Here is a 21,959-nt window from a genome sequence, read left to right as displayed (position 1 = left end):
CCTTATTTATAAGACATCAGTACCTATAGCAGAATCCAATATATGGTTCCTGAATACATTATTATAGGGAAACTAATTGTTTAGGTTGATGATGTAGCAATACGCAAGTGAAAAAAATCTTTTAAAAAAGGAGATTTTTTCATTAATAGGTCTACTATGCTAGCCATATTTTTATAACACTTAGAAGAAGAAATTGTCTATTAACAGAAAATAATGTTTTAAAATGTTATTTAGGCCTAAATTAAAGATTTCATAAAGCATTTATTACTTTAAATATATTTGTAAATACCTACTTGTAAACAATATTTTGCTTATTTAAGCTTGGGCTGTTATTTCAAAAGTGACTTTGGTGGATAATAAAAAAATAATTTTATAATTATTGATGGATTTACTAATAATTCTTTCTTCCCCTTTGGCAATATTTGAATTATTTGAAATTATCCCATATTTGCTTTGTGTTTCCAGAAATAGAGCAATACCTATTTCTATATATTGTACAAAATTCCAAATTGCCATTTAATATAATTTCATAACCTCATAAGCCCTTTACTCCTGTGTCTTCCTATTTCCTTTGGAAATTATATAACAAAAGATACTGATATGAAAGAATTTGTACTTCTAAATCAAAATTACTATTTAATGAACTGTTAACAAAACAGAGCACTAACACGAACTTGCTCTTAGAATATTTTGCATCTATACATGCTACTTTTATTTCTTGAACATTACATTACTTGATTAATTCTCTTAGGAATTGAAACTTTCATATTGCTATTATTTTCATAAGTATAACAGAATGTGACAAACTCCCTCTATTGAATCTTACACCACTAAAATTCTTATACCTTTCAGGATGTTCAATACACAGACATTGATTACATGGAAAGGCAACTAGACTTTACGATTGATGAAGAATTCCGTGACCTTCCTCAGTTTGTTGACAAAATAAGAAGTGAGGGGATGAGATACATTATTGTCCTGGTCAGTGTTTATATTTTATATTCTATCTGAGCCTTATTATCTTAGTTTTGTTAAGATTTCTCTCCTGAACGAGGAAGGAAAAGGTGTTTCAAAATATGAAGTATGTAATTTTGGATTGTACTCCCAAATCTAAATCTTTCTTCCTTTAACACTTCATTTCATTTACATGGCTGCCACAGGCTACCTTCATTCTTTGGTGTATCCTTAGAGATTTAAGACTAAATAAAGCTGGGAATCAAAGGCAGTTTGTTTTCTAGTAATTACCCAAGCTACAGACTGGTCTCAATTTACAGACACTATCACAAAGTGATGATGGATTTTCTATTCCTATACAATTCTTAACTTATTCTCTGGGACTGCTTCTTATGCTTGTCATGTTTAAAAGTTTTCCTTCAAATTAGTGATTCAGCGGCTTCCCTGGTGGCACAGTGGTTAAGAATCCTCCTGCTAATGCAGGGGACACGGATTTGAGCCCTGGTCCGGGAAGACCCTGCATGCCACGGAGCAACTAAGCCTGTGCACCACAACTACTGAGCCTGTGCTCTAGAGCCCGCGAGCCACAACTACACTGAGCGTATGTGCCACAACTACTAAAGCCCACGTGCCTAGAGCCTGTGCTCCGCAACAATAGAAGCCATCACACTGAGAAGCCCATGCACCGCAACAAAGAGTAGCCCCCGCTTGCCACAAGTAGGGAAAGCCTGTGTGCAGCAACGAAGACCCAACACAGCCATAAATAAATAAATAAATAAATTTATTTTTAAAAGTTAGTGATTCAGTGGGAAGAATATTTCATCAATATGTTACAGAAAGCAAGGTAGGTAGCCAGAAATCCCATGGATATATAAAACCAAAGCAAAAAACACCTGTAATCTTGCTTGAAATCATAGCTAATACATTTTCAAAAGTTCTTAAATTTTCCTTCTAGGGAATTTAGAAGACAATCTAACTAGAACAAAAAAGTTTATGCCATCAGTCCCTTTGTCAGTCCATGTAAGAATACAATATAATGATAATCTAATAATGGAAAATTGTAACATTTTATTACAGCTACTCAAGTGGCTATACTTTTATACCATAGTTACCTGGATTGTATTTCATTTTAATTTTAGGATCCAGCAATTTCAGGAAATGAAACGAAGCCTTACCCTGCCTTTGAAAGAGGACAAGAGAAAGATGTCTTTGTCAAATGGCCTAACACCAATGATATTTGTTGGGCAAAGGTACTGAATTGATATCTTGAAAGAAAATAAGTATAAAAATACTATTTGAAAGTTTCTATTTAATTAAGCCACAGTTAAAAACATATTCAGAGGGAGAGATGTAATGACTTAATAGGTAATAAATAAAATAATACTCTTTGAGTTCAATCCAAATTATTAGAAACAAAGAAATAGTTTATATGTCCTATGTCCAAATACTATTTGTTTCATCTTTAAATTGTCTTTTTTTGTATTTCTTGGTACCTCTTGTGTTTTATTATAAAACTGGCATTAATAATATGGTTATTCACTATTCTATACTACATGGGTCATTTAAATGTTTGTACTTCTCTTAAAAACATCTCATCGATAAAAGAAACAATGTTTGTAAAAGCTATACTTATAGTATTCCTGACTTGAACAGGGAATATAATTCATTGTATTTCATTTAAGCAATAATATCCCAACCTGTGTATATTAGCACATTATAGAAAGCATCCTGATTTGGCTTATATATAAAGAGTAAAGAAAAAATCCACTAGTCATAACTAGAATGAAAAAAAATCCCATAATGGGAGATGTAATTAAATGAAATATGGGAGCCTTTTTGGATCTTGGACCAAAAATAGAATGTTAGTGATAAAAGTGGTGAAATTCGAACATGGACTGTAGATTAGTTAATAATATTCTACTAATGTTAATTTCTTGGTTTTGATAATTGTACAGTGGTTATAAATATGTTAATATTAGGGGAAGAACAGTGAAGTGTATAGAAAAACACTAGGTATAATGTTTGTGATGTTTATATAAGTCTGAAAATATTTCAGAATAAAAAGGTAAAAGTAAAATAGAAAAACTTATGTGATAAACAGTGAAAAATCATGTTTTAAGAAACATTACAGGTATACAGTACTGACTACAGAAAGGGATTTTTTTTCTTCTTACTTTCTCCTCATTTTATATTTTCTCATTCTATACATTTTCTCAGATTTCTACCTTTCAAGCACTATTTTCTATCAGCAACTAATTCCTTGTATGTAATTACAACTCTGTGGATTATTGACATTTTTATATGGGACTTTCTAATGTCTACAACATAGATTTAAATCCCAGAGCTTTTGGCCTGATTGAATTTGGGCTCTGTTCTGTGTTTGTGGTTGCGGTAGAAGAAAACATTGGTAGGCAGGGGGCAGGGGCTGGAGTAGGTATGTGGGAAAGAGGAGGATTTAGTACTAACTGCAAAAACCAAGAAGATATTTGCCTCAGCATGGCATCATCCAACTCAGGTCTTCAATTCCTTTCATATAAAAATATACTTTTTGTTTTTAGATTTTAATCCTGGAGTAATTATAGAAAGAGTTTTAATATACCACATTAAATTAAATTTAGAATATGCTTTTCATATTAATTCTTGACCAGACCTTTTGGTTACATGCATTGCTTGCAAAATCGCTACTGACCACAAAGGATGGTATTCTTTTCCTTATTTGCCCTACTAAAGAGGAGATTAATATGGAAAATGGGAATAGTTTGCAAATGATACATATACCAGAACACAAACTGAAAAAAATAATTGAAGGAATTACTGATCTGGGGATCTTGAGTCTGTAATACGCTTCTAAAACTATTACACTTTGTTTACAACAGTCATACCACACTGAATTTATTTTGAACTGGTTTCCCATTTCTTCTCTCTTTGTAGGTTTGGCCAGATTTGCCAAATGTAACAAAAGAAGAAAGTCTAATAGATGAAGCTGTTAATGTAAGTTTCATATTGATTAACTATTTAACTGAAAGAAATTCAGCACTGGGATTTAATGACGACTTTGACCAATAATTCAATTTTAATACTTTCCTTAAAAAAGTGATGGCTGGGGCTTCCCTGGTGGCGCAGTGGTTGAGAGTCCGCCTGCCGATGCAGGGGACACGGGTTCGTGCCCCGGTCCGGGAGGATCCCACATGCTGCAGAGCGGCTGGGCCCGTGAGCCATGGCTGCTGAGCGTGCGCGTCTGGAGCCTGTGCTCCGCAGCGGGAGAGGCCACAACAGTGAGAGGCCCACGTACTGCAAAAAAAAAAAAAAAAAAAAAAGTGATGGCTTATTTTCTAATTCTCTATATCAGACCATATTAAATCAGATTTATTTTTTTAAATACCAACATGTTTCAGTCACTCTATGAAGCAATTTTACATTTTATTGTATTTAATCCAAGGAACAATTCTTTTTTTTTATTTAATTTTTGTTTTGTAGTAAGAATGCTTAACATGATACTTACTCTTAAAATTTTAAGTTTAAGATATAGCATCCTTCACCCTAAGGACAGTGTTGTACAGCAGATCACTAGAACTTATTCATCTCGTGTAATTGACACTTTATGACTATTGAATAGCAACTCCCAATTACTCCTGGAACCCCAGACCCTGGCAACTACCATTCAACTCTCAGATTCTATGAGTTTGACTATTTTAGATACCTCATATAAGTGGAATTGTGCAGTATTTGTCTTTCTATAAATGGATGATTTTACTCAGCATAGTGTCCTTAAGGTTTATTCATGTTGCCCTGTATTGGAGAATCTCCTTTTTGAAGACTGAATAGAATTCCATTGTATATACCACATTTTCTTTATCAATTCATTCATCAACGGACATTTAATTTATTTCAATATCTTCACTCTTGTAAATAATGCAGCAATAAATATAGGAGTTCAGATACCTCTTCGAGATCCTGATTTTAGGTCTTTTTGGATAAATGTCCCCAAATGGGAGTGCTGGATCATATGGTAGTTCTATTTTTAATTTTTGGAAGAATTTTAATACTGTTTTTTTCAGTGGCTGCACCATTTTTCATTCCCACAAACAGTGTACAGGCATCCAGTTTTTCCACCAACACTTGTTTTCCCTGTTTTTTGGATAATAGACATCCCAACAGGTGTGACGTGACATCTCACTGTGGTTTTGATTTGCATTTCCCTGATGACTAGTGATGTTGAACATCTTTTCATCTATCTGTTGGCCATTTGTACATGTACTTGAGAGAAAAGTCTATTCAAATCTTTGCCCGTTTTCTAAGTGGGTTATAGTGTTTTCTCTATTGGGTTGTAGGTTACCTTTTCACTTTGTTGATTGTTTCTTATTCTGTGCAAAAACTTTTTAGTTTGATGTAGTCTCACTGGTCTATTTTTGTTTTTTTGCCTGTGCTTTTGGTGTCATATCCATAAAATCTTTGCCAAGACCATTGTCATGAAGCTTTTCCCTTATGTTTTTTCCTAGAAGTTTCGCAGTTTCGGGTGTTACGTTTAGGTCTTTAGTCCATTGTGGTTTGATTTTTGTCTACGGTATAAGATAAGGATCTGATTTCATTCTTCCACATGTGAATATCCAGTTTTCCCAGCACCATTCGTTAAATAGACTATACTTTCCTCATTGTATATTCTTGGTACCCTTGTCAAAGGTCAGTTGACTATACACATGTGGATTGATTTCTGGGCTCTTTATTCTGTGCCATTGGCCTATGTGTTTATTTTTATGCCAAGACCATACTTTTAATTACTGTAGCTTTGGAATATATTTTGAAATCAGGAAATGTGATGCCTTCAGCTTTGTTCTACTTACTCAAGATTATTTTGCCTATTCAAGGACTTTATGTATTTTCCAAATACATTGTAGGATTGTTTTTTATATTTCTGTAAAAGATGCCATTGGGATTTTGACAGGGGTTGCATTGAATCTACAGATTGCTTTCAATACTGTGGACATTTTAACAATATTAATTATTTCAGTTCATGAGCATGGATTATCTATTTTTCTGTTTCTTCTTCAATATCTTTCAGTAATGTTTTGTAGTTTTCAGTATATAAATATTTCGTCTCCTTAGTCAAGTTTATTCCTAAGTATTTTATCGTTGTTTGTTGCTACTGTAAATGAGATTATTTCCTTTCAAACAGTTTATTTTAGTCTATAGAGATGTAACTGATTTTTGCATGTTGATTTTGTATCCTGCAACTTTCCTGAATGTATTTGTTAGTTCTAATAGTTGTGTGTGTGTGTGTGTGTGTGTGTGTGTGTGTGTGTGTGTGTGTATTCTTTAGAGATTTCTACATATAAGATTACATCATCTATAAACAGGGACACTTTCACTTCTTCCTTTCTGATTAGGATGCTTTTCCCCCCCCCCCTTATTCATATCTAGTTATTTGGGCTAGGATTGCCAGGACTATGTTAAATAGAAGTGGCAAGAGTGAGCATCCTTGCCTTGTTTCTGATATGAACTAAAATTCTGAAAGTTTTTTTCTAAATGAGTATATTAGCTGTGGGCATTTATTATAGAGCCTTTATCATGTTGAGGTAATTTCTTTCTATTCCTAGTTTGTTGAGAGTTTTTATCATGAAAGAGTGTTGAATTTTATCAAATAGAGTTTCTGCATTGCTTATTGGTATGACCGTGTGATTTTTTTTTTTTTTTTTTGCGGTACACAGGCCTCTCACTGTTGTGGCCTCTCCTGTTGCGGAGCACAGGCTCCAGACGCGCAGGCTCAGCGGCCATGGCTGATGGGCCTAGCCGCTCTGCGCCATGTGGGATCTTCCCAGACCGGGGCACGAACCCGCGTCCCCTGCATCGGCAGGCGGACTCTCAACCACTGCGCCACCAGGGAAGCCCTGACTATGTGATTTTTATCATTCATTCTGTTGATGTGCTGAATCACAATGATTAATTTTTGTATGTTAAATAATCCTTGCCTGACAGGGAAAAATCCCGCTTATTCCTGGTGTATGAGCCTTTTAATGTGTTGTTGAATGTGATTGCTAATATTTTGGTTGAGGATGTTTGCATTTCTACTCATCAGATATTGTTAGGTTGTCTGAAACTAGAAATGCGTCCATTTCTTCTAGGTTATCCAGTCTGTTGTATAATTATTTATCATGGCCTCTTATGATCCTTTCTATTTCTGTGACATCAGCTGTAATTCTCATCTTCTCTTTTTTTCTTAGTCTAGCTAACAGTTTGTAAATTTTGTATATGCTGTCTATAAGAAACTCAGTTTAGATTTAAGGACACACATAGGCTTGAGTGGCTGGAGGAGAATCATACACATTCATTAAAGTTGAGATCAGGCTGCCTTCACTATCACTTGTGAATCTGACAGATAAATGTGTGACTGACTGGTCTCTCTTATGACTTTCTATATGTGGGTCTAAATTTTGTTTTTACAGGGTTCCAGAGCTCATGTAGCTTTTCCAGATTTCTTCAGGAACTCCACAGCAGAGTGGTGGACAAGGGAAATTACAGATTTCTACAATAACCAGATGAAGTTTGATGGCTTGTGGATTGTAAGTAAACTTCAAGAAATTTATATTTTAAGTTATTTATTGTGTATTGATTATGCAAAATTCTTACTAGATTTTAATAATGTTAACAAAGTATTCTTTATGAAATTAGCTCACTCATTTTTTCCATAGAACTTTCTTATGCAAAAGGCTGTTAAAATGCAGTTTTAACAATTCAGTTTAAGTATTTAGTTGCTTTTTCCTGAATATTAAAGTTGAATATTTTCAACTTGACCAAGAGACCAAAATAGTCTCTTTATATAATGATATATAAATGCTTATAAATATTTATTTTATTTTCATTCAATATAGATATGTCTCACACTCGACTGTCAGTCTTTGGTATAAGAAGTCATAAACTCTTACAGATGTAGCAAAATCATCTTCTAAATAATATCCTAATTTTAACTTTAAAATGCTGGCAATAAGATTTTTAATATAATTTTGAGATAGCATAAAAAGAATTTACTTTATCACAAGTAAATATTTAATACAGGAGTTATTTACATAATACTTATCTAGATTTTTGGAGGTGACATTTCTACTCTGCTGATTTTTCAATACGTATGCATTAATTTACTTACTTTTTTAATTAAAGAAACTTATAGGGGTGCTGTTATGTACAAGCCTTGAGGATGTAAAGTTGTATAAAGATAGTTTTTTTTAATTATATAAAGTTATGTACTATAAGGGATTCCATTAAATATATCCCCAATAATTATATCTTGATCCAGAAAAGATAACCTTTTTATGATGGAGGAATCACCTTTAAATGACAACTAATTTATATATTTATATGATGGTCCGTTTATATATGGTTACTAAAATTCTGAAATATGTACTCAATAGAGATACTCTTTGAAATTTTCTGTATTTGTAAACTATTATCTTGTGGTTTTAAAAACCACAAACCATTGTTTTAAAAAAATTGATACAAGGCTCCAGGGCAGAAATGGAGGGAAAGACATGGGGGAATATACACTATTATAATTTAATGTCTAGAAACATAGAAAACAATTCACTTTTATATAGATTTTATCTACAGAGAAAAATAGGACATTTTATGGTTTTCAAAAGGAGATGTGAATTGTAAAATGTTAAGAAAGACTGAGCTAAACTAAATGCTTTAGTATTGTTGAGATGCCTTATACTTTTGCTTTTTAGAATAGTAAAGTACTATTATTCAAATATCCTACTTTAATTTACTGGGTCTCTGAATTAGTTCTTTTAAGAAGATATGCCCTAAATTTGTTTTTTGTTTACTTTTCGTTCTCTTTTTAAGGATATGAATGAACCATCAAGCTTTGTAAATGGAACAACTACTAATCAATGCAGAAATACAGAGCTAAATTATCCACCTTATTTCCCAGGTACAATATTGCTGCTGTGCCTTCGCTGTTATCATGCTATTATTATTTATTAATCAGGTTTATATACCTTATGACATAGAGAACAGGATTCACATTTCCAATACTCACTACCCATCTACACACTGGACCACATCTCAACCCATTACCAATATCATCTAAATCATCTAACATTACTTCGAGAAGAAAACTCAAGAAACATGTTTTATCTATATGAATAGATTTCTAAATTTGAAGTTGTTACTTTGATTTTCTTAAGAATCTTCCCAGATGTGAGAATTCTAAATATTCTTTAAGAGAAAAAATTAAAATCTTTTATAAAGATTTTTGAAAGTTTTTCTTTATTAGGAAAAAAGTGAAACAATGCTAACAACACTTCTTTGGTTGTCCCTGACCTAGGAGGGAAAAGTACAGTCTTTCAACATTCATCCTCATGCTCTTATGTAGGCAGTAAACTGCATAAACAGTTACATCTAAAGTGATGGCAAAGCTCTGAAAATTTGCATCTGAAACTGAGAAAATATGCCAGGGCTTTATGTTAGCAAATGGATTTTTTTTTTAAATCTATTTAATCAGTATTTCTCATCTAAATGCATAAAATATAGTAGACTTTTCGGAGTACACTTACTTTTCAGGTTTTTATGAGTTCATGTTAATTAGTAACATTTTTATTATTGAATATAGTAAAATTATGCACATATTTTCCAGTCACAACTGTAATTGCAATCACATTGCAGACCATTTTTTCATTTATAATTAGCATAAACAAAGTGCACAAATGGTTGAAAAATCAGTAATATTTTCAAACAATGATTAATGTTTTGCCAAAATAATTTATAGTTACAATTTACATATTTCAATATAAGTTACTTTATAACATATTAATTTTTTTTATTAATTCTCCCCAGAACTCACAAAAAGAACTGATGGATTACATTTCAGAACCATGTGTATGGAAACTGAGCAGATTCTTAGTGATGGATCATCCGTTTTGCATTACGATGTTCATAATCTATATGGATGGTCACAAGCGAAACTTACTTATGAGTAAGCAATCTTCATAATCATCGTTTCTGACTCTTATTTTTTAGATATTAAATTTAATGTTACCTCTTTTGAGTCCTTCCCTGCTGACCTTATCTTACCTGGTCCTTCATGGCACTTAGAATAATTGTCTCTCTCTTTGTATCTTTGTTTTAAATTTTTATCCAATTCCCAAAAGAACCCTGAACCATTTTATTTTGTTCCCCAGTATGCACCCAGCTTATAGTAGCAAAATGCCTAACAAATAGTCAGTGCTCAAAGAATAATTTTTAATGAATAATTGAGTAAATAATATATAGTTTGATGTCACTAATTAAAACATGAAATCTGACTAAATCTGCTATTTAAATCCATTATTAGCAAAAAAGAATAAATGTCAATGACCTTAAGCTTCTTAAACGTTAATATCCATATTAAACAAAATCTTACATGAGGCTAATGATGATGGAATACAGGCCATTCTTTGAGTATCAAGTCTTTATTAACACTGTGCAATAAAATGTTCTACAATGATAGAAATGTTCTATAATTCTCTATTGTCCAATATGGTAGCCACTAGCCATATATGGTTGTTGAGCAATGTGGCTAGTGTGACTCAGGAATAGAATTTAAAATTTTATTTAATTTTCATAAATGTAAATTAAATAGCCCCACATGGCTAGTGGTCACTATATTACACAGTGCAGCTCTAGATCACTGGTTCTTAACTACACACTGTAATCAACTGGAGATTATTTTTTTTAATTTTTATTTTATATTGGAGTATATTTGATTTACAATGTTGTGTTAGTTTCAGGTGTAGAGCAAAGTGATTCAGTTATAGGTATACATATATATATTCTTTTTCCATTTAGCTTGTTACAGAATATTGAGTAGAGTTACCTGTGCTATACAGCAGGTCCTTGTTGGTTATCTATTTTAAATATAGTTCAAACTGAAGATTTTTTAATAAATGCTGATTTAATTAATCTGAACTATAACATAAGCATCTGAATTTTAAAAAATCCCCCAGGTGGTTCTAATGAGTATCCAGGGTTGAAAACCATGGTTCTAATATATGACGGAAGTTGGAAAAAGAATGAAAAGCATTTTGGAGTAAAGGGTATGGGTAATATTTCCTCACTTAGTGAAACATGCTTATCTTATTTCTAGCACCAACTTCTTTTTCAACCTAGAATATGTGAATTATTTAAGATATTATTACGTGAATGAATGACTACAGATTTGTTGACCAAATCCCAATGTAAGGGCACTAAGAACATACAGAAAGACTAAGGAATGTCAGCAGGACAGGAATAAAGATGCAGAGAATGGACTAGAGGACACAGGCAAGGGGAAGGGCAAGCTGGAACAAAGTGAGAGAGTAGCATTGACATATATGCACTACCAAATGTACAATAGATAGCTAGTTGGAAGCAGCTGCATAGCACAGGGAGATCAGCTTGGTTCTTTGTGACCACCTAAAGGGGTGGGATACAGAGGGTGGAAGGAGACACAAGAGGCAGGGGATATGGGGATATACGTATGCATATAGCTGATTCACTTTGTTATACAGCGGAAACTAACACAACATTGTAAAGCAATTTTACTCCAAAAAAGATGTTAAAAAAAAAAAAGAGTAAACAAACTGACAAAAAAACAAAATCTGTGTAATGTGATAGATACTACAATAGTGTTAATGAGAAACAAGGAGAGTGCTCAGCTAACTCTATCAGGAAAATAGAAGTGACATCAAAAGAAAAGTTATCATTTGAACTGATCTTGAAGAAAAAAAAGATATATGCTAGGGAGTAAAGGAAGGAAACTACATTTCACCAAGGCAAAGAAAGTAAATAAAATTTGTCATAAGCTATTTCTAGGATATCTATGGCCACCTAAACCATAATAAGTGCATTATAGCTTCTACAATTGGGATCTCTGGATAAGAATCATGGATTTGCTCTTTGTCGATCTGTGACAAGGATATGGTTGGCACACTTCTAGGATTTAATGAATGTGTCAGTATGTTACTAGACAATGCCAATGAATTTAAAATCTCCATGGAGAGAAGAATAATAGTCAATTAAAATATATTTGGCTAAGTGGAAATAAAACAATCCTGGTTCCTGGGAAATAAGGATCTGAGGTGAGGATGAATTTCCTTGTCTTGTGCTAGAATTTTGTGTTGTTTGACAATAACATCAAAATAGAGGCTCGTCAAGATTATAAATTCTTGCAGTAATTCAAAGTTGTGTATAAAGAGAAACTACTTTGGAGAAACAATGTCAACTTGAAAAAATTCGTAATAAATATTTTGTAATATAAAAAAAGAGTAAACAAACTGGTCTTCAATAATGCCTTTTTATTGGGACAAATGCTTCTTTAGTTAACCCTACTGGAGCATAATATTGGAGCACAATTATCCTCAGCTAACCTCACTTTACCATAAAGCTATAGATATTAAACATAACAAAAATATTGAGAAGTGAGTGATGAACTCTTTGGCAAAACTTATGCATCTTGAGATGAAAGTATGTACTTTAAGGAAAATTGGAAGAAAATATTTTTTTCATAGAGGGCAGTAAATTGAACTTCTGGAGCACATTACAGAATCTAGCATGGTTCCTGACACACTGTAGGATGTTTAGTAAATGTAAGTGAATCAATTTTTATCTCACCACAACTATCAAAATTATATAAATAAATTCAAGGCAAAAGTAGGTAAATTTCTAAATAGTTGATATACAAAGGTGTTTAGAGATGTTTGAGACCCATTTTTAACTCTTAAATAACATTATGAAGAAGATATCAGTACAATCTTCCAAAGAACATCCCTTTAATAATGTTAATTTTGCTCCTGTCCATAAAATTTTTCAGTAAAATTTAACCACATTTGTTGTTTAAGTTAAACAGATTAATAAATTTTAAATGTTGAGTTAAAAAGCCCAATTTATGCATAGCTATAGACTTTTTATATCTTTTAAATACTTTCTTACTATTTATTTTTTTCAGTTATATGAGAAAAAAAATTGTTGAACTCTCCTTCAGATATTTTAGAGATTAAATATAGTCATTATACGTTTAAGACCTTGACAAATGTAAAAGGATGCTATAAATAAATTATGTTTAAGCAAATAATGGAGAGTAAAGACTTTTTATCATTTGAGAAAACTGAAAGGATTAAGAGTGTAATTTATTTCTTAAGTTACTCAGACTGTACCATTTTATTGTTCCTTTCTGTGACTCATTTTCTGTTTTCAAAATTGGCACACATTTGACATTCACCTAGTTCTTGTTATTGTGCTCTTCACTTAACATGAAACAAACAACTGAAACAAGGAAAGAACAGAATGAGTGGATGCAGAAATAGGAGGTAAATAATCAGCTTGAAAGACTGCAAACAGTTTCATAGAAAAAACCTTGGAGATCAGTGGCAAATGAAGAAGTTTCATGTATAAATCCCATACAAAAAGTTTTCAGTCTTCAATTGATCTTTGTCTTATTTAAAATTCAATATTGTACTGAAATAAAGCCTATGCTTCAGATATAGGGAGAAATATATTTTTAAAATTTCAAATTGTGTGTTTAAATCTCAGATAATTATCCAAGGATTATACAGCTATATATTCCGTACTTTCATCTTCAACAATACCTTGAATGACTTTTGAGAGTACTACATATTTTTCATTAGAGAGAACATAGAAAAATCAAAATCTTTGACTCCCTTTGGAAGTTCAGGTTGTGTTAAGTATACAATTTTTAAGTAAATGCCCAAGATTTTTGTAATCTTAATTTAGAATGAAATAAAAATGTTAATAAATATAAGTTCTTTTCTCAGATATTCCTAGAGACTGGGTTATTTAGCAACTTGGAAAATTATGTTGCTTTTCGATGTTTAGTGAATCTAACCTGAAAAATAAGAGGGGCTTTTTTTTGGGGGAGAATTGTGTACTATAGGAAGTGACCTCTTCTTGCAATTTTTTTAACAAAAAATAAGACCGGTATAGATTAAAAAAAGAAAAACACTATACAGGTCATATATAATTTGGAAGTTTTCTTGGTTATAGCTGTAACTTTCTCTTAATTAACTGTTAGTAACTTGAAAAAAAATGGAATATGTGTCTCTTAGATATTACTTTCTGATTAATATGGCTGAGTTGAACATTGATATAGCTGGTATCAATGTTTAAAAAAGATTGAGATCTGAATCCATAAAACCATTTCCATGGTTTAGACTTTCACATTCTTCTCACTAAAGAAATCTCAAATTTAAGTTTTACTTATACACTCAGAAACAATGGAAATATTTCAGCTTACAAAAACTTGTTATCCAACTCTAAAACTGAAATTACGTTTTCTGATCTAATGGTGAGTCTCTTTGAGTTGTGAAACTGGCAAGTTACTATTTCTAATGGATAGTAAATATATAATACTAAATTTTTTGCTTTCTAAAAATATAATTCAAAAAAAGTCTTTAGTTTTCAAAGAGATTTTTTAAATAAACATTGAGAGAAACAATCCTGTATAACTTTCTCTTTTCTGAGGATTACGGTCAGTATTCTAAAATAATTTAATATCACCCAGTCAGAGACAGCAGTATTGGGGGTATATTTACCAATTGATTTCATCAGTAATTAAAAACAGTAGTCAACTTAATCATTTTGAAATTATTATCTTTAGAAACCATGACAAAAATAAAGATATTTATTTATTGTTAGGGCTTTAAACTAATTTTTTTTTCAGTTCAATATTCTCCTTTCACATAACCCACATTTGTAATCTACATGTACAGTTTTCTAAAAATCATTGTTTTCCTTTAGAAGGACTTTTTTTCCCAATAACATAAGATATTTTTATAACTTTTCTAATACTTTTCAAAAACTGCTCATGTAGACAATTATAAACATGTAATAAAAATGTTTCTGTAACACAATATTGAAATTCTTTTTATAAGCTAAATTTTCCAAATCAACTTGTAACAGAGAACAAACTGTATTATGGTTGAAAAGTGTTTCTTAAAATTAAATTAAGTTCATTGTGATTAACCATCTGTAAAGTTGGAGCATGATGGAAATGTCTACAAAATATTTATAGCTATGTAATTTTAAATTATAGTTTTAGTGGTGGCAATTGATTTACCAAATAAGAAATATTCTGTGAAGGGTTACAAAGGAGATTTTTCTAATGCAAGAGGTTAGATTTCCCTTAAGAGAAAATTGTTATGAAAATATTTTATGCAGAATTCTTCTCAATCAGAAATCTAAAAAGGCATATATTTGGTTATTAACTTAAAGCCTCAGTAAAGACTTTTTGCAAAAGTAAGACATAAGGCAGAAGAAAAGAACCTTCAAGAATATGTATTTCTTCTATGTAGAAACATTAAAGATTTGGGACAACTCTATCCTTGTAAATAATTTTTATATCAATTAACTAAAATGAATTTTCTTTACCAATTAACTAAACTTAAGATACAAGTTTCCATGAAGATTTCTAAACTGATCATCAGTTCTTCCATTCCCTATATAAATATACATTCATTTTTTGTTAAATGTCTGCAAATACGTGTGACATATGTTAAATATATTACTGATTCTCAATTGACTAGATCCTTTATATTTGTTATAAAAAATGAAGCAGTGAAGATCGTTTTCTTACATGATTTTTTTAAAGAGAGACATACAAGTAGGAAATTTTAAGTTAGCAAATACAATATTGTTTCTATTATCAACAGATTGTTCAATATATCATATATCTGTTTAACATATTTTCAGTTTCCTGTAATTTTGAGATATTCATGAATTCAAAAGTTTCTTAAGCTACTATTATATGTATTAGGTGTAAGGAATATAAAGAAGATTAAGTCAGTCCTTAACCTTAAGAATCTCAAGGTGTCATTTAAGAAGCTTTATGTATAAACAAATCAGTACAATTACTGTGGTCCATCTTTAACAAGGAAATGATTAGATACAGTTTATAACATGGTAATGGTTTACAAATCTGCCTAATTAAGTATTTGAAATATTTCCTCCTGATATAGTTCTCTAGTCCTTGTTCATATACAAATTATTTTAAGTAATATAAAAATAAACATTTTCTTTCCAATTAATATATATATATATGAATACTCCCTAAAACAGGGAGTATTATAGCAAATATTCTCTGCAGAGTAATATGAAGATTAAATGTTGACAAATTATAAATAAGAAGGGTTGGAGCAATTAATGGAGCCTAAATCTTTATAAGAGAACACATTTAAGTAGAATAAAATGTGTTCATTCAAAAACTTTCAATATAGTTAGTCGATTTGATAATATCAATAGTTGACTTGTATTCACTGAACCAATAAATAAAGGGCCACTTAGACATGTCACTGTGGAAAATGTTGGAAGGAAAAAAGATGTCCTTCATGCTTGTAAGGATTTTATAGTATAATGAGCAAAGATTCACTTATAAAGAGCTAGTCATAATAAGAGACAGCATAGACACCATAAATCGGATAGTTTTTTCTTTAATGAGGTGGTCCTAGGTAGAAATATCCAAAGAAAATACCTCATATAAAAACTCATAGATCCTCTCCATCTATATTAGTGCATTGCAGAAGGCAACTGGCAAAAGAGGAATTGTTATTTCTCGTTCCACATATCCTACGGCTGGAAGATGGGTAGGACACTGGCTTGGAGACAGCTATGCAAAATGGGACAATTTGGACAAATCTATCATTGGTATGTGAGTCACCATCTTTATCATTATTCTTTTAAATCTTCTATTAGGTAGTCACTTTTGCTAGTTCATATACTTTGTAAGTCCTTCTCTGAAATGTCCTTTTGGCATCATATTTTATGACAAACAGCATAATGAAAAGGCAATGGGCCAGAAAGCAGGATCTAGTTTATTTTGAGAAAATAATTTCATCCCTTTTGGTCTCAGTTTCCTTTTATGAAAGGGCAAGATATGGGAAGGATAACATATAGAGCTAAGAATAGAAATGCTTAGAAATTCTAGGTTCTAGGGAATAAGAATCACTCATAGATGCTAAAGTATGAAACATCTCAAACCAAATTTTGAAAGTTTTCTGACAATAGTTGGATAAAGAGTAAATGAAATATTATTTTAAAGAGAATATTTTTCTGTTTCATATCTAAACATAAAAATTCTTTACTATTTATATTAGGATTCAAGGAAAACAATCAATGTTTAGAAATATTCCTTTAAAAGAAGAGCTGGGAGGGGGCTTCCCGGGAGGGGGCTTCCCTGGTGGCACAGTGGTTGAGAGTCTGCCTGCCGATGCAGGGGGCACGGGTTCGTGCCCCGGTACAGGAAGATCCCACATGCCGCGGAGCAGCTGGGCCCGTGAGCCATGGCCGCCGAGCCTGCGCGTCCAGAGCCTGTGCTCCGCAAAAAAAAAAAAAAAAAAAGAAGAGCTGGGAATTCACATGCTTTCTATTTTATTAAAATGATCATTCCTCAGGAGATTTTTAGCTAATAAGGATAATTCAATTTGGTTCATATTATGAGACCTATGGTTAAATAATTACAGCATTTTATTTTAAAAATAAAACCAAGGAAGACTTCCCTGGTGGTGCAGTGGTTAAGAATCTGTCTGCTAATGCAGGGGACACGGGTTTGAGCCCTGGCCCGGGAAGATCCCAGATGACACGGAGCAACTAAGCCTGTGCTCCATAACTACTGAGCCTGCACTCTAGAGCCCACGAGCCTCAACTACTGAAGCTCGAGTGCCTAGAACCCGTGCTCCGCAACAAGAGAAGCCACTGCAGTGAGAAGCCCACACACCACAAGGAACAGTAGCCCCTGCTCGCCGCAGCTAGAGAAAGCCTGCACGCAGCAACGAAGACCCAATGCAGCCATAAATAAAAAATAAATAAATAAATAAATAAATTTTTAAAAAAAGGAATCACTAACGCTTTCTTCTCATACTATAATGTGTTCGTAACAGTTTTGTGATCTAAATGTGTCATCTTGAAAGTGTCAAGGAGGCATTATTAGAGTGTCTTATTTTTATAAATGTCATTAACATTATAAAGTACAAAATACATAAATTTCATGGGAAGAAATGATAGAAAAGTATATCAATAACCTGAAAAATGTTTCATTGAATTAGAGGTCAGTATTAGAAATAGAACATCTTCATAAATAGAAAAAAAACAAATGTCAAAATATATGAAATAGTGGCCTTCTATAATTTTTTTCCTAATTTTTTTAGGTATGATGGAATTTAGTTTGTTTGGAATGTCATATGTAAGTAGCTCTATTCCTTTTATCTTCATCACTTGTTAATATTAAGAAACAAACTATTAAAATTAATTAAATATAACTGTATTTTAGACTGGAGCAGATATCTGTGGTTTCTTCAACAATTCGGAATATCAGCTCTGTGCCCGCTGGATGCAACTTGGAGCATTTTATCCAAATGCAAGAAATCACAACACTGCATTTACTAGAGTATGTAATTACTGCATTTACTCTCATTCCTTTGCCCCACTAACCTTAAACGTTTTTGAATAGAATTCACCCTTCCTGGCTGATTTCCAGATGAATGTTTTGAATCTCTTTACATTTACTGACAGCATCTGAGCCCATCACTCTGAGAAGTTTCTGACTTGGGTTTTCTTTATACTTTGGGGTTCAAGACTTGGTTAGCTGGCATACTTACTGCTGTTCTATATAATTTTGAATTAGCCAGAAAAAAAAAATTCCTTCTGGAAATTATTCCAAACCTGGACAGAACGATAAAAAAAAATCAGTTTCAAATTAAATAATTAGAAAAGCCATTTAAAATCAATGCCCGAAATGGGCAGATTTAAAAAGCAAATGTTTTAAAAATGAGTTGAGAAACAGAAAAAAATAAAAGGAAAAGGGAATCATGGAAACTAATTTCTGAGTGGTGACACTGTTTACTTTACTATATACTTTACTAAACTGGAAGAACTTTTGGAGACAATAATAAAAATTATGAAAAAGTATAAACAATTGCAAGCAATATATAAGTAAGTGCTAAATTTTGTTATACTTTCAGTGAAGACATATAGAAGAAAGATAAATTATCAAAATGCACCTCATGGAAGAATTGTAGACAGAGCTGGTCTTTTAAGGATGGGTTCCAGCCATAGTAACCGAATGGTAGAGCTCATCATGAGTTTTGAATTCTTCATGTCACCCTGAGAAATTTTTTGTCAGAATAGAAGGGAGAATTTATATTAGAAAATGAAAAATAAAAATGAAAATCTATACAAAGTTAGAAGGCAGTATGGGACCACATTTTGGAAAAATTTGAAAGTTGGGCAATAGAGACAACTTGATGGCATAGGAATATTTTAGCAGGAAAACTTTATGTCAGTAATGAAATTCAGAAAGCTGTATTGTTGGGAGAGTAAGGCATGAATCAATAAAATCCTGAACAGGGATTCATTCAACAAGAATTCATTGAAAATCTATTATTTAATATTTACAAAATCCCTGCCCTAATACTTTATATAATGCAGGAATGATAGAGATAACAGATAATAGACAATTATATATATATATATATATGTGTATATATATATATATATAAAACAGCAGGTACAAATAAATCGTATGAGGGAAAACTAGAGTAAGCTAAAATGATAGAGATTTGTGGGTGTTCTGGTTTAGAAGGGATTCTCAAGGTGGTCCTCTTGGATGAAGTGGCATTAGCATTAGAGCAGAGACCTGAGTTGAGGAAAGCAACAAATTTACATATATGGGGAAGAATTCCAGTTCTGGGGAACAAGTGAAAGACTCCAAGATGTGAATGTGGCTGGAGCTTTTGAGAAGATGAAATGGGAGAGGGAAAGACTGACGAAGTACTTCTGAATAAAAATCTACAGAACTCAACTTAAGTTTAATTATGAGGTAATATAATTGAATTTAGGAATGTATGGTTTAGAATTAAATGCTTGTGTTTTATCATGTTAAAACTGAAATAACATCAACAAAGTCAGTATGCAACAGATACGATCTTTGCCTTTTCTAACTTGACTTTGAATCTAGTAACAGGATCATATTGATATATTGCTTAATATTTCTTGGACCATTGCACTTTCAAGGTTTTGCCTATTCTAACACTACTTGTACCAGTGATAGCAATGGGTCATCATTCAAACGTTCTTACTACTTAAATCTAGAAAAGTTGGAATCTTCATAGATATGATACCACTCTTAAGGGCTCTGCTCCTATTGATAACAACGAGAAAACATTGCAAGTGTTGCCCTCTGGAGTTATGTAGCAGCCTTGTTTTTTCCCTTGGTATAAATTAGAATGTAAAATACTAATCACTTTCCTTATTATTTTTTTTAGTCACTAAGTGCAATAACATTTTTTAGAAGCTTTTATCTTTCCAGTGTCAATTTTAGTCTTTTTACCTGGAGAGTATATTCCAGAGCAGACATGGGCATGTTCTTTTTTCTTATCCAACATTAATTAGATCCCCTCTTCCTCCTATACTATTAATTCTTTAGTACCATAACTTATTCATTTCTCATGAGAACACACAATGTGCAGGGTCACCATGATGGGCTCTGCATGTCTGTTTATTTCAATGCACTTACATATAGCATTCTGTTTCTCTCCTAGACTTTTCACCCTACATTGAGCATCACCACAGTTGACAATGTGTTTGTCACCTATTCAAATGTGAACTGCTCTTTACATATGTTCACCTAAATGAAATCAAGCCATGGACTTAATTTGCATTTTCTTATTAAAATATTAGTTATGCTTTCTCTTTCCACTGTATGAGATAGAAATAACTATTCCATAAGGTTTTTGTGATGTAGCACATGACAGTGAATTAAATTATGCCTTATTTTTTATTCTTCAAATATGTATTTGAAAATTATGATTTAAACAAGGACAACACCTTATGATACTTTCATTTTGCTTTGTTTCAGAGACAAGATCCTGCTTCCTGGAATGCAACTTTTTCTGAAATGTCAAGGAATATTCTAAATATTAGATACACTTTATTGCCCTATTTCTATACACAGATGCATGAAATTCATGCTCATGGTGGCACTGTTATCAGACCCCTTTTCCATGAGTAAGCACAATTTTCTTTTCCTATCACAGAGAGAGATAGCTTTCATTTAATTTACTTAGTAATCAGTTATACTGCCATATAAAACATTATAAATTGAAAACTTTTTCATTGTTATTTAAGTGTACATTTTGGGTTAATAAGCATTTACATAAATAAATCTACTAATAAACAGACTAATGTATGCCATTAAAAATGAAACACAATCAGTTTTTAAAAAGTAATAATTCTTAGGAATAACTATTGTATACCAGGTATTGTTTGAGAGAATTTACATACCTTATTACATTGAGTGTTTACAAAAGGTCTTGGAAATAAGTAATATCTCTAAATTATGGTTAACTTAATTGAAGTTTACAGCAGTTAAGTAAATCCACCATATACAAATGCCTGACTAAGAAGACCATCCAACTCCTCCTAGAGGTGTTCTAATTGGGTACCCTAGAACAGTTCTACCATTCTCTGTGACAATTGTTTTGGATTTACTCCTTGAAGCTCAAACTGATATATGACCAAATATTGAAATTCTATTCTATGGAGTATAGTTGCAAAAATTTTAGCCTGTTCTATTTTTAAGGCAAATACAAGCAATTTCTTATGGATGTTACAAAAAAAACCCCACACACATTCAACCATAAATACAAAAAAACCCTTGAAATAATCATGATATACTTAGCTTCTTGTGTGCCCTATATTACCAGAGTAATTGATTGGGGTGATTTGTTAGATTTCACTATTGATAAATCAGTAAAAAATAAACAGCGAATATTTACTCAAATTAAACAGTAGTAGCCAAGATAAAATTACCAAAATAATAAGTAGATCAATATGCCTTCTGTTCTAATAATAAAATATCCAACTTTCCAAAAAAAAGGGAAAAAAAATACTTCCTAGGTTCAAATTATCCTCTAGTAATTTATTACCGTAATCCCTTCTTTATTTCTGGTAACATTTTATTAAACTCTTTCCTCTTTTATTTCTAGAAT

At 32.0% G+C, this 21,959-nt stretch overlaps 1 protein-coding gene across 1 annotated transcript in view; it reads left to right on the top strand.

Annotated features, from left to right (window-relative positions):
* SI (sucrase-isomaltase) overlaps positions 1-21,959 on the top strand; it is a 98,619-nt gene that overhangs the window by 64,722 nt on the left and 11,938 nt on the right. The window contains exons 31-40 of the mRNA XM_060149214.1: positions 853-981; positions 2,094-2,204; positions 3,886-3,945; positions 7,395-7,511; positions 8,791-8,878; positions 9,784-9,922; positions 16,487-16,620; positions 18,120-18,154; positions 18,242-18,358; positions 20,828-20,976. Coding sequence (XP_060005197.1) covers positions 853-981; positions 2,094-2,204; positions 3,886-3,945; positions 7,395-7,511; positions 8,791-8,878; positions 9,784-9,922; positions 16,487-16,620; positions 18,120-18,154; positions 18,242-18,358; positions 20,828-20,976 — 1,079 coding nt within the window. The remainder of the gene's footprint in view (positions 1-852; positions 982-2,093; positions 2,205-3,885; positions 3,946-7,394; positions 7,512-8,790; positions 8,879-9,783; positions 9,923-16,486; positions 16,621-18,119; positions 18,155-18,241; positions 18,359-20,827; positions 20,977-21,959) is intronic.

This window comes from Lagenorhynchus albirostris, chromosome 5 (assembly GCF_949774975.1).
Source record: "Lagenorhynchus albirostris chromosome 5, mLagAlb1.1, whole genome shotgun sequence".
NCBI lineage: Eukaryota > Metazoa > Chordata > Mammalia > Artiodactyla > Delphinidae > Lagenorhynchus > Lagenorhynchus albirostris.
This window is presented reverse-complemented; position numbering and strand designations above follow the sequence as displayed.